Source organism: Gracilinanus agilis, chromosome 3, assembly GCF_016433145.1.
Source record: "Gracilinanus agilis isolate LMUSP501 chromosome 3, AgileGrace, whole genome shotgun sequence".
NCBI classification, from domain to species: domain Eukaryota; kingdom Metazoa; phylum Chordata; class Mammalia; order Didelphimorphia; family Didelphidae; genus Gracilinanus; species Gracilinanus agilis.
Genome location: NC_058132.1, coordinates 605,948,086 through 605,960,643, shown reverse-complemented (window position 1 = coordinate 605,960,643; position 12,558 = coordinate 605,948,086). Strand labels below are relative to the sequence as shown.

Here is a 12,558-nt window from a genome sequence, read left to right as displayed (position 1 = left end):
GACAAACACTTCACAGAAGTCTAGCAAGCATCCCTGGCCATGTTATTTAGATTCCCTGGGGCAATAGCTTGAGCTCTGAACCATAAAACTGGCATCACTGAAGTTCTTCCCAATAAGCCAAAGACTTTGTCAACTGCATCTGCAAATAGGACTCAGTTAGTTTTAAAAATCCCTGGGAAAATCTCATGAAAATGGCTCTATCTCCCTAGAATTATCCTCCTAAACCCAGCATAACTCTCAAGGTCTGGAAAAATTCACTTAAAAAAAAAAGCCAAAGGTTTGTCACTCTCATCACTAGTTGGAAACTGTGGGATCAAAGTAATATTCTTTTAGTTTATTCATTGATGAGATTTTCAGACAGACATATCATTAAATTTTTTTCTTTCTATTCAAATTAATATGACCCCTACATTGGGAAATGGTAATCTATAAAATTCTATGTTAAACTAAAATAATGAAAATTAATGATAAAAAGACTTTTTTAAGGTTTTAAATGAAGATTATAGTGAAGATTGAAAAAAAGCATTTTTCCTCAAAAACCATATGAGGCAGGTAGTACAAGTATCAGTATCTCAATTTTTTCTAAGAGGAAACTGAGGCTTAGATATAAATATCTTGGTCAAGGAGATAAAGTTAATAGGCAAAGCAGAAAGGATTTAAACCCAGATCTCCTCACTTTATAGTTCAGTTCAAATGCTACTACCAACATGACACCTTTCCTGATTTCTTCCTACTATTAATGCTATTGCTTTCTTCATCATCTTTACTGTTTTTGCTTACATGTAATATACATGTAATGTATTTTATGTAATTGTATGTGCACGACTCCTCTATATAATGGAAGCTTTTCGAGGTTAGAGACTGATTCATTTTTGTCTTTGTACCCTATCAAAGAGTCTGAATTATCATAGGTCCTTAATAAATGGTTCTTGATTGATCAATTATGTGATATGAACAAAATGAAAGAAAAAGTAAGCTCGAATTGAAATCCAAATTCTTCATATTTTTAAGCCTTCTTGATTAGATGGTGTCTTTAAAGCTCTCTAAAGATGTTTAGTTTCTACTTTTATTATTTTAAAACAAATCTCTCCATATTCAGTTGGGAAAAAAACAATCTGATGTTATCCCCAATGCAATATATTCTAGTTTGCTACAAGGTTTTGTTAATCCCCAAGGAAAATGAAATACACATATCACTTAAATTATGCAATCTTCTTTTCTCTTCATGTATTTTTCTCTTTAAAGCCACATTTCAAGATCCAAATTTGTGATATATCCAATCATTTTCTGTTTGTATATAATATATGTATATAATGTATTTATATATCATATTCCAATTATAAATATAATATTGAACTTGCATAATTAAGTAGAAAAATATAATCTTATATCTGATATAAAATATGTTTCAATCATTTCATTCTCTTATTCCTAACATCAGAAATGACTATAAAAATGAGTATTAGAAGGCAGAATATGTGATCTTTTTTTAACTAAAAGTTCCAATTAACAAGAACATTCAATTCTACTTCTAATTATTAGATCACTCTACTAATATTCTCATTTTTTTATTTTATCAAAAATAGTAGATAGGTTCCTGAAAACTAAACCTTTCTGAGTATCCTGACAATCAATTAGTCAATTAAAAAGCATTTAATAAGGAATTGCATTAAGCATTAGAAATATACATAAAAGGGGAAATATTCCTTGCCCTCAAGGAGTTTATATTCTAAAGGTAGAGGATTATCCTTTTCTTAAATATTCAGTCAGATCCCAATTGTGACACTGTAAGGTAAAAAGAATCTTCCGTTAATATAGCACTCTTTTTTGTCTCTTACTACAAACGACTGTAACAGCAAAGTGATTTGCGGGTCATTATAACATAAGTAAGAATAGCCATTTGGTAAGTCCCAATTACACTACTAGATAAAAATCCAGATACTAGCTAAGCCTCACTGCTTCATTTTAAGGCACCACCACTTCTTGGTTCTGGTGTGCCGTGGCATTAAAGTGATTGTCACCCCCAACAATTCTGAAACTGCGTTACTGTTTTCAGAATCGGAAATGATGCCCTGCATGCCCCTAAACCAGGAGAGATGGTTGATCCAGTCATCTTGCAATATGACTGTAGCAAACAAGCCTTTAAGCAAGTTGCCCTTTCCTGAGACTCATGAAAGCCAGGGAAGATTTACACACTCTCTTTACTCCTTTTTTCTTCCTTTCTGCTTTTTTCTTCCCTTCAGCTCTCTCCAGGCCCTAAATTCTTTGTCAAAATCATCAAGTTCCTGGTAGCAATAGAAATAAACAGTCATGATGACCTCTAACAAACAGAAATGAGTTCCTCCCTTGGTAGGCTAGCAGCCAATAATTTATACCACAGTCCTGTTCTCTTAATGGAATATCAGGTACATTGTGCAGGAAAGCCTCCATTCCCCTACTCAGATTCAGCTAAGAATCCTCACCTTTGAAATACCTACAGGAGGAGGATTATATATTTGATCTTTAGGTCCCCAGTCCAAAAGGCACCTTAGGAACTTCCTATTTTTCCCCATTCTACTGAGATAGCCCAGGAGCAAGGCTGCTGAGCCTAAAAAAACCATCTTTCACCCTTTGGCTGAAAGAATGGGACCCATAGATACACAGAGAATTTACCAGGAGATGGTTTAAGCTATGTTATAGTAAAGACTCCTTTCTTGTATAAGTGTGACTAAGAGAGCTATTGTGGTCCCTTTTAATTCTCAAATTTTGTAATTCGGTGAGGGGAGGGAAGAAAGAACAGAAAATAAAGAAGGTGAAATGAGGGCTTTGAAGAGTTACTTCTCCTTATCACAATGTCATTAATTATCTTAGTCCTGTAAAACCTTGACACCAGATCAGCATAATAACGCATTGATCCATTTACTTAGTAAAAGACACCAGTCCTTCTCGTTTTCACTTAAAAATCAGATGATTTTGCACTTAATAGATCTAAAGGAAAGGAAATGGAAGGAGGAATACAACTTATATGTAATTAAAAAAGGAAAAAATCCTTCCTCCTTTTCCCCTCTTCTACCCATCCCCTAAGGCTTATAAGTGACACAAAACTGCCCCTAGGTTCCAAACCATAAAGAGTGTCTTTTAATTCCTACAAAGGTAAATTACAAAGGCTGACTCTCCCTTTAAAGATGAAATTCATATTCTCATCACTTCAGCACTATGCACACATGGGCACATACAGTGGTAAAGGGGGGCTTCAGAGCTCAAATGTGGCTTGATACTCTTCGAGGATTAATGTTCACTTTTTCTTAAATGTCAAAAAGACATTCTGGGATTTCTGACCAAACAGATCCCAGCTGCCTGAGTCACCTTTTATAGAATCAGAATTTCCAAACTACAAGCACAGTAAACATGAAAAAAGATTAATATGGTACTTGATTTGCATGAAAAGGGGCTACAGGGTGAAAGGGAGACAAATTTAACTTTTTGTTTGTTTGTTTTACGGAGTCAGTTTTTTAAAAAAAGGAAACAGAATAAGCTTTTGGCTATGCAGACTCTTAAAGAGGAGAAAATCCTCCACTATAAAACTATCCAAGTAGAAGAAAACCTAATATGTTCTAAAATGGGGTTGAAAAAATGGAGATACACCAGAAACAAGGCACTAGAGTTTATTGGTCCTGGATTCCTTTCTTTGCCTCATCTGCTACTTGTCAGTATTCCTAAAGAATTGGGCTGTGATATAGAAGGTCAGTCTGAGGGCAACACCTTTTAAGTGGTGCCTTTAAATTGATCCTATTTTCTAAAATGCAACCCTGACTGTTTTCAAAGGTTAAGTAAAAGGATTGTTTAGAAATAATGAATAGTCAATAAAACCCATCTCTGTATAACCATATATTAGTTCCTATGTATGCATGTTAACAAATCGAGATGAATTTACTGCAAAGGAAAGGACATTCCTTCTATGCAATGGTAACATGTCACTAAAGCTAAACAAAGACAAGTGATTTTTCTATTAACTATAGAATTCTCTGATGAGTTCTGTCACTCAGAATTCTTATTCTAAAGTATCAAATATTGGTTTGAGAAACCACAAAAGTTTTCTTTTTTAAACAGTGAAAAAACAATTTTCAATTCCCAACCATCTCTTTCTTCATTACCTTGGCTATGGCATAGATACGTGTGCTGGATGGTTCTGCAAGCTCTGTCCTGAGATCCAGATTAGATGGCCAATCTTTGTTCATTGGTAAACGGGAAGTGAAGCCATCAACAGATGGGTGACACATTCTCAGAGCCTTCTGGAAACTCTCTTCAAAGGTTCGCCCAATAGCCATCACCTAGAACAAACATAGGTTTAAGAATTTCATGTTAATGCAAAAAAAAAAACACACATCTCAATTTTCAGTTCAATCCCACAAGAATTGATTAAATACCTACTACCACATGATGGGTGTTGGGAAAGATATCAAATGTAAAAGGACTAGAAAAGCATTTGGGTCTTCAAGTGATTGCTATTCTATGGGAAGAATGTGCCATTTATACCTTTCCATCCAAGAGGAAGCAGAGAATGGTAGAGAGAGCTTCAAGAGAAAAGAGATTTAGAATAGTTACTGTGGAGAGTTGATTGTCAACCAGAGAGAAATATTTTTAATTTAGTCTTCAGTAGCGAGGACCCACGGATACTAGATGACAGATCTGTATTGAGTTCAATTGTCAGAGAACAAAAGGTTTATGTTGGAGGGCAAGAAAAAATCAGTATGGGTGACATCATTCCATTATTTGGTGATGGCTAATCAAAGTAGGGTTGGTGCCTACCTACTGTAGCTCCAATATGAAGTTCACTATGAAAGGGAGTGTCTAATTTGTGAAACACAAGGAAGAACAATCTTGCTTCTATTTTGAATATATTTTCTCACATTTCTCCTCCCTGGTCATGTTTTTGTTATATATATATATATATATATATTTGTTTTATATATATATATATATATATACATATATATTTGCATTGGAACACAACCTTTTATTGCTTAGAAATTCAGTTATGCTTGCTCAGGACTATGGTTTCAAAGTAAGCTAGTGGCTGAAGCCTTTATATAAGTTCATATACAGTAAAATTACCGTTGTCATCCTATTTTCAATAGGAATAATGGAAGAGAAATCAAATCTGAACCAACAAAACTGTTTCTATGCAATGACCTGTGTGGGTCCAACATCTCATTTGTTCCCATCTTTTTAAGGATAAATGAGTAGAGTTTGATCCTCTAATCAGATGTAAAACATGTCGAATGTTCTCTTTGGTTTTTCTCCAGAAGGAAATTACAGCATTTGTCTAAGTAGTTCAGAATATAGAAGGGAGAGAAGTAACTGGAAATATGAGGAGGTATTATTTGTGCTTAACTTAAGAAAATACTTCCTAATGATTAGAGTCACCCTAAATTCGAGACAGCTAAGTGATACAGTAGAGTATTAAACCTGAGGACAAGAGAACTTGCCTTCTTAAGTTTAAATCTATCCTCAAACACTCATATCTGTATGGCCCTAGGCAAGTCACTTAACCCTGTTTGTCTCAATTTCCTCATCTGTAGGATGAGCTGGGGAAGAAAATGGCAAATGGCTCCAGTATCTTTGCAAAGAAAACCCCAAATGGGATCACACAGTTGGACACAACTGAAAAATGAATGACAAAATTAAATGAATTGCCTCATGAGACAGTTAAGTTCCCTTTCATTGGACAATGTGAGGTCAGTTGTCAGAAATGTTTTAAAAGGGATTTCTATTTAAATAGTATCCTAGATAGACTTTGAGATACCTTCCAGTTTTAAGACTTGATTCTCCTGTGAGTCTATCATCTATTGAGAAGCAAAGTGGTACAGTTTGAAAGAGGGCTAGGCAAAGGATCTTAAGAAAGATCAAAATCAGAATCAATGTAGCGATTAAGAAAATGAAGCGGAATTTGAACCCCAATCTTCCTAATTACAAATATAGTACTCTGTCTAATAATATTCCTTAATCTGTTAAGAAAGAAGGGTATAAGAGAAAGAGTACTGAATTTAGAGCTGGGGACCTTGGTTTGAATTCTGTGTATCTTTGGGCAAAATATATAACCTCAAAAGAACTCAATTTCTGTCTAAGATGAAGGGATTGCACTAAATCTCTAAGGCTATATAATTCATTCAGACATTTTTTAAGAATTTCTTAGATTGCTCGTATGACACTCTTCTCATTCAGAAATGACTGATTCTCATGATAATTCTTCCAGATTGTTTGGTTTTAAAAATCAGAACAAATAACACAATAACAGTGTAACTCAGATCATCTCTTGACTTGTTGGGTGGTCATACATAAGATGAGACAGTGTTCATAGATTTTCCAGCTAATCAGAGAAAGGACTTGCAGTAGTCTGCTTGAAATGGAACACCATCCATTACTTATGTGTTGCTATAAAATAAAGACATTTTTATAACCTCTATTAAAATTTTTACTCAGTTTTAATCTTTCGTTGCTAAGGTGTGATTATAAAGTAAAATAATGATACAGGTTCCACAATCCACATGCAAAATTGATTCTGATTACTTTATCTTTACTCTGTTTATAAAGGCATAGAGACCCTTTATAAAAGGAATCATATGTGTATAACACCATTATAAGCATGCAATCATATACAAACACACAATTTGGTATGTTTTGCTAATACTTTACTATTAGAATATATAATTCTTGCAAATTATATTCTATTTCATAGCTGTGCTATTTTAGATGCTTGCATTAAAAATTCCATTGAAATGCATTTAATTATTTGTTATATAAATATAGATCACCTATCTAAAATGGCATAATAGCACTGTGGATGGGAAAAGAAAAAGCAAAACAAAGGAATCAACTAAATAGAGATTTAAAATTATTTTAACTAGAGCAAAAAAGCATCAACCTAAGCCTAACTTTATTATAATCTTTTCCGTCTTATTTCAAATGATACTTTTTTCATAATGTTAATGTTGCATGTTTAGTCAATATTTATACTCTCATTTTAATAAAGAATTTTTATAGGAAAAGCAATATTGATAAAAATCATGAACTTCATAGGCTAATGGAGTCAGAAAGGATCTTGGAGATTATTTCATTCAAACTCTTATTTAAAGATGAAGAAATTGAAGCCCTCAGAGAAGAAGCAACAAATCTAAATTCATACCAGTGATCAACAACAGAGATTCTAACCCGTGTCCTCGGACGATAAATCCTCTCTTTCTGCCATCTCTCAGATATCACAGGGCTTAGTTATTTACTGCCAGAGAGAAGCATGACTGGCAAATTTATGCTAGTCAGTTGCTGAGAGTGTGAGAATCATGGTGGCATACTGAAAAAGTCACTGGACTAAGAATCAGGAGACAATGGGACTATCTACAATTCTGTTGCTAAACTCTATTCCTCAATTTCCTCAACTGTCAAAAGAGGAGACTTAATTAATTAAATTTTCTGTAAAACTGTTATCTATAAAGTTCTAAAGTTTTAAGAAAAAACATTTTCTCTATACGATTTTAAAAGTCAGTTCTAATCATTTCTAAATAATAATTACTAAGTTGTTCTTAAATAAATCATAGCTAAGAATTCTTAATTTGTGGTCACTAAAACTTTTAAAATCATATTTGATAGCTACATTTTAATATAATTGATTTCCTTTACATTCCTATATATTTTATGCATTTAAAAACATTATTCTGAGAAGGGGTTCATAAGTTTCACAAGATTACCAAAGGATTCTTGTATACACACACACACACACACACACACACACACACACACACACACACAAAGGTCAGAAATCTCAATCATAGATCAAATAGATCTTACTCAAAGTTAATTTTTGTCTTGAAATTCCTGAGTAATTACATTAATTTAATTTATCATAAAGTGTAAGAGGGCATATAGCCAATAAAATATTATTTAGAATTAACTGTAGTAGAGAACTAGATACTACAATAGATAAGAGTGTTGGGTATGGAGTCAGAAAAGGCAGTCAGACACTGTCTGTCTCAGTTTCTTTATCTGTAAAATGAGGATAATAATATCATCTAATACCCAGGGAGTTGTGAGTAATAAATGAGATATTTTGTAAAGTGTCATTGCAACATGGAAAATGTCAGGATGGAATTCCTGCAAGACAATTCACCCAGAATTCCAGGGGAACTTAAAGAATTATTTAAATGCTAGCTATTATCATCATTTTTATATTTGAAGAAATAAGTGGCTAATTGACTGAATAATAAATTATTATTGCTTCATTTTTTCCTACTTGAAGTCAGTTGGAATTGGCAATATTATTTATAGATTTCTATAAATGTTCATTTTTAAGTCATCTTTTCCTCCCAAGTTCTGAGGCCTAGAGAGAGACCCCACTGAGTCTATGATGACATTTGACCGAAGAATTCTTGCTTCACAATAAGAACTAAATATTCTCTTTCTAATGGCGATGGACACCTAACCCTTTTGGGTCAATGGACCAAAGCTTCTTCTCATATTTCTAAGCCCTTTTGGCCAACCCAAAATGACCCTATTTATCTGATTCTAAAAAACCTCATGTAAAAATACATAATTTGAACTATGTCTTTCTTACCACCTTTAAAGAACTTTCAAATAGAGTACAAAAACTGTTCACTAAAGAAATTCTTGCCTAGTCTGAAATTATGAAAAATAATGAATGTCAGCAAATGTGAAAACCTCAGATAATAACCCAAAAGTGAATATGTTTAAATTCCTTTTAAAAACCTGGGCTTTGGGCTTTATGAAAAGATGTGCTTATCAAATTTACACCATCTATTTTTTTTCTGGTCATGCTGAAAACATTTATCAGCAAGTCTTTTATGATGGTAGTTCCAGTCTTGATTAGAGTCAGAGAATATGATCCCCTCATAAGAAAAAAATTCAAACAACCAAACAAAAATTTATAACTCATAAAACAATTTAAATACAAATTGCTCCTAATCTGTCATTGCTATAAAATCCTCCATTAATATTACAAACACCAAGGAACCCCAAAGCTACACAGAGAGTAATCAAATTCTCCTTTGCAGATAAAATTAACACTACTAGCTTGGCATTGGTGAAGCTTATGGTTTTTCTCTTGGTTTTTCAAGTGGTGAAGATGGCTTCACACTGCTCCAGCCTTATTCGCTCCCATAGTTCTTTCTGATGCCAATGAGGTGTGTTTTCATGACAGCAGACAGCTTTTAAATGTAATTAGAACCATGGAAGAAATCAAAATCATGGAAAATCAGCTCATGACCTCAATTTCATCTATTGCTTCCAATCAATAAATAATCACAAGGAAGGAATTCTTATACCAAACTCTAATCCCTGTACTTACCAAAATTAGGACTAAGCTAAAACTTAAAACAGAATGGAAAAAAGACTTTAGAAACCTCAAAGGTCAGAGTCTGAGTACATCTTTTCCCTTCCTCTATCAAGAAGAAACTAAAAACGGCCAAAAGCCATGTCTGAAATCAAACATTCAACTCTGACCTCTTTGCAAAATGACTCCCAAATCTCTTTCACCCATGGGCTGAGAGGATCATGCCACTTGGAATTGAAGGAGACATTTAAGAACCTTATTGAATGTCCTCATTTTAGAGGGGAGAAAACTGAAACCTGGGGAGGTAAAATGAATAGCTAATAAGCTGCAGAGATGGGCTTCGAACCTAATTCCAACCCTGACTTCTCTTCTGAGATATACAGATTCCTATTTCCAATTACCTGCTGGACACTCCTACCTGAACATTGTATGAGCACTTCCAACACAGTAAAATCAAGCTGAATTCATTGTTCCCCCCCCCCAAAAAAAATTGCTTCCTTCCAATGCCTTTATTTCTTTCTAATTTATCACTATTTATCCAGACTCCCCTATTTGAATCCTTTGGGTTTTCTTTGACTATTCCTTCCTCTCATTTCCCAAATATAATCTGTCAGATCCTGTCAGTTCTATTTCAAAAGTATCTCTCTCTTCCTTTCTCATCTCATGAATACCAATCTAGGATACATCCTCCTTACTATACATCTGGACTACTTCAATTATCTCCTAATACAGTTTCCTACTTTCCTTCTTTTCTATTTCTATTCCATGTTTCTTTCATTCATTGATGCCAAATTTATCTTCCTCTTGCAGGGATAGGCTCATATTGAGTAAGGATCACAGGACATAAGATTTAGAACCAATTTGGATCTCTCATTTTAGAAATAACAAAGAGGTCATAGAAGTAATAGGTATAGCTAGGAAATGAGCCCATGTCCTCTGACTCCAAATTCAGTGTTCTTTCTGTTATATTATCCTAGTTCAAACTCCATTTCCTAGAATTTAAGACCTTCTCCTATCCAATATTAACCTTTTTCCCAGCTTTAACTTCTCTTCACACTATCATCTAGACAAAGTAATGTATTCTCTGTCCTCCATAAATGCATCTTAAAATTTCCTACCTCTATGCCTTTGCTCATGTAGTTTCCATAGAAAGTTTTTCTTACCAATTATTCCTGTTAAAATTCTAACCCATTCCAAATGCCCCTTTCTTGTCAGAATTATTTCTCTTTCCCCTTGAAACTCAGCACTTTGTTTTGGATATATTCTCTCCTACCTTAACATTGCATTTATATTCTTCAGTGTCTTATCTTTTTACTCCATGAAGACAGGCACTGGGGATCCAATTTGTTCCTTCCTAAGCACCTAACATGATACTCTTTGAAGTACTTAGTTTTTAAATTGAATTAAAATCATAAAATATTTAAATCATTCCAATGGTATGGGAAATTGCTATTGAAACTCCATACTCTCTGTTTCTTTTGGAGTATTTAGAGCTGGAAGAAAACTTTAGAAATAACCTACACCAAATCTCCCTTAGGAAACCTGGTCCAGAAAGTTAACATGTGACAGAGCAGAAAGATCATCCTTCTTTGATTCCTAGATCACCTCTTCCTGCCTCTCATCTTACTAGTTTTAAGTTCATAGATCAAAAGGGGCCTTTAAGGATCCTCTAGTTCAACTCTAATTTTTCAGAGAAGGAAAATGAGATCCAGGGAAGTTGTTGCTTTTCCAAACTTATATAGAAAGTCATTAGAGACAGTACTTGAACCCAGGTTCACTGACTTCAGGGGAAATGCTCTTTCTATCATATAACTATTATTATTTTCACTCATTGAACATCACATATAAAAAATAGTTTAAAAGGACTTTGAAATTCCTTGAGGATCCAGGATATTCCTTATATATTACTGCTTATAGCAATCATAAAATGTTCAGCACACCCAAAATGCCAAAATAAGTTAACTCTTAAAAAGGAATGTGACTATCGAGGGAATGATAAAGGAACTGTTATCCTTTTTCTCTCTCCAAAATTTTTACTTGTCAAATCATGTTAAAAGTTTCAATATTCTCCAGAGTTCCATATAAAAATGAGAACAACAAATAAATAAACAAACAAGATACTCACTTCTCCTACACTTTTCATAGAACTACCAATTCTGCTGGAGGTTCCATGAAAACGGTCAAGATCCCAACGAGGAATTTTGGTAACCATATAGTCCAGGCTAGGCTCAAAACAGGCTGATGTTTTCCCAGATACAACATTCTTGATTTCTGGCAAAGGAATTCCTAGGGCAATTTTTGCAGCAATGAAGGCCAATGGGTATCTAGAGGAGAAAAGTCAAGCAACATTTTGTCAAATTCTTGTTTAACTGCCATGTATTAAAAAAATCAATTCAGAATGCAAGTCCATATCTTATAGAATGATTATGTTGATTTCATATCAGAGTTACCTATGATTCTGTTTTCTATAGAGTATTTTGGCTAACATTTTTCAGAGATCTTGAGATATGACAAAGTATCTAGGCATAGTTCACATAAAATATTTACCCCCCTTTAATCCAGTATGCATTTTACCATTCTGCATCTTCTCCACCCCAAGCAAACAGATGCTCTCTTCCTCTAACCAACAAGCTGCTTATTTAGGCATTTCTTAGTGACTTACTCCAAAGCAGAAATTGTCAAGGTGTTTTGAAAAAGTGTAGGAATGACGACACTTAGGGAGACAGGATAGAAAGAAAGAGCTGTCAGATAAACAATGACTGGGAGTATGAAGTATGTGAGGAGTGAGGCATATTCCATCTCTAAATCAACATGTAAGATAATTCTATCTATAAATCAACCTAAGGCAACTTGCTAAGCCCAAACCAAAAAATAATTAGTCTCCTCAAGAACAGTAGATAGAATCAAAAGATTTTAGAACTCAAATGACCATTAGAGATATTAGACCTTAGAGTCAAAAGGGACCACAGAAATTATCAAGCTGGATTTCCTTAATTTCCAAATGAAAAAACTGAAGCCATCAGCAAGGAGAACCAAGTGGCTCAAAGTCACAAATCTAGTAAGTGACAAAGCCAGAATTAGAACCTAGGTCTCCAGGACTTATGGCATGTGGCAAATACTAAGTGTCTATTGATTGATTGATAGAATGATTGATTGAGGATAACCCCAAATTCTTCACAGAGTACTTTTTAGGCATATATATGCCTAAAAAGTACATATATATATATATAAAGTAC

The 12,558-nt window shown here is 34.0% G+C and overlaps 1 protein-coding gene across 1 annotated transcript in view; it reads right to left on the bottom strand.

The window, feature by feature from the left end:
- Positions 1–12,558, bottom strand: part of CPS1 (carbamoyl-phosphate synthase 1) — a 149,288-nt gene that overhangs the window by 68,768 nt on the left and 67,962 nt on the right. The window contains exons 19-20 of the mRNA XM_044670734.1: positions 11,448–11,646; positions 4,134–4,310 (exon numbers count right to left, since the gene is read on the bottom strand). Of these exons, the coding sequence (XP_044526669.1) occupies positions 4,134–4,310; positions 11,448–11,646 (376 nt within the window). The remainder of the gene's footprint in view (positions 1–4,133; positions 4,311–11,447; positions 11,647–12,558) is intronic.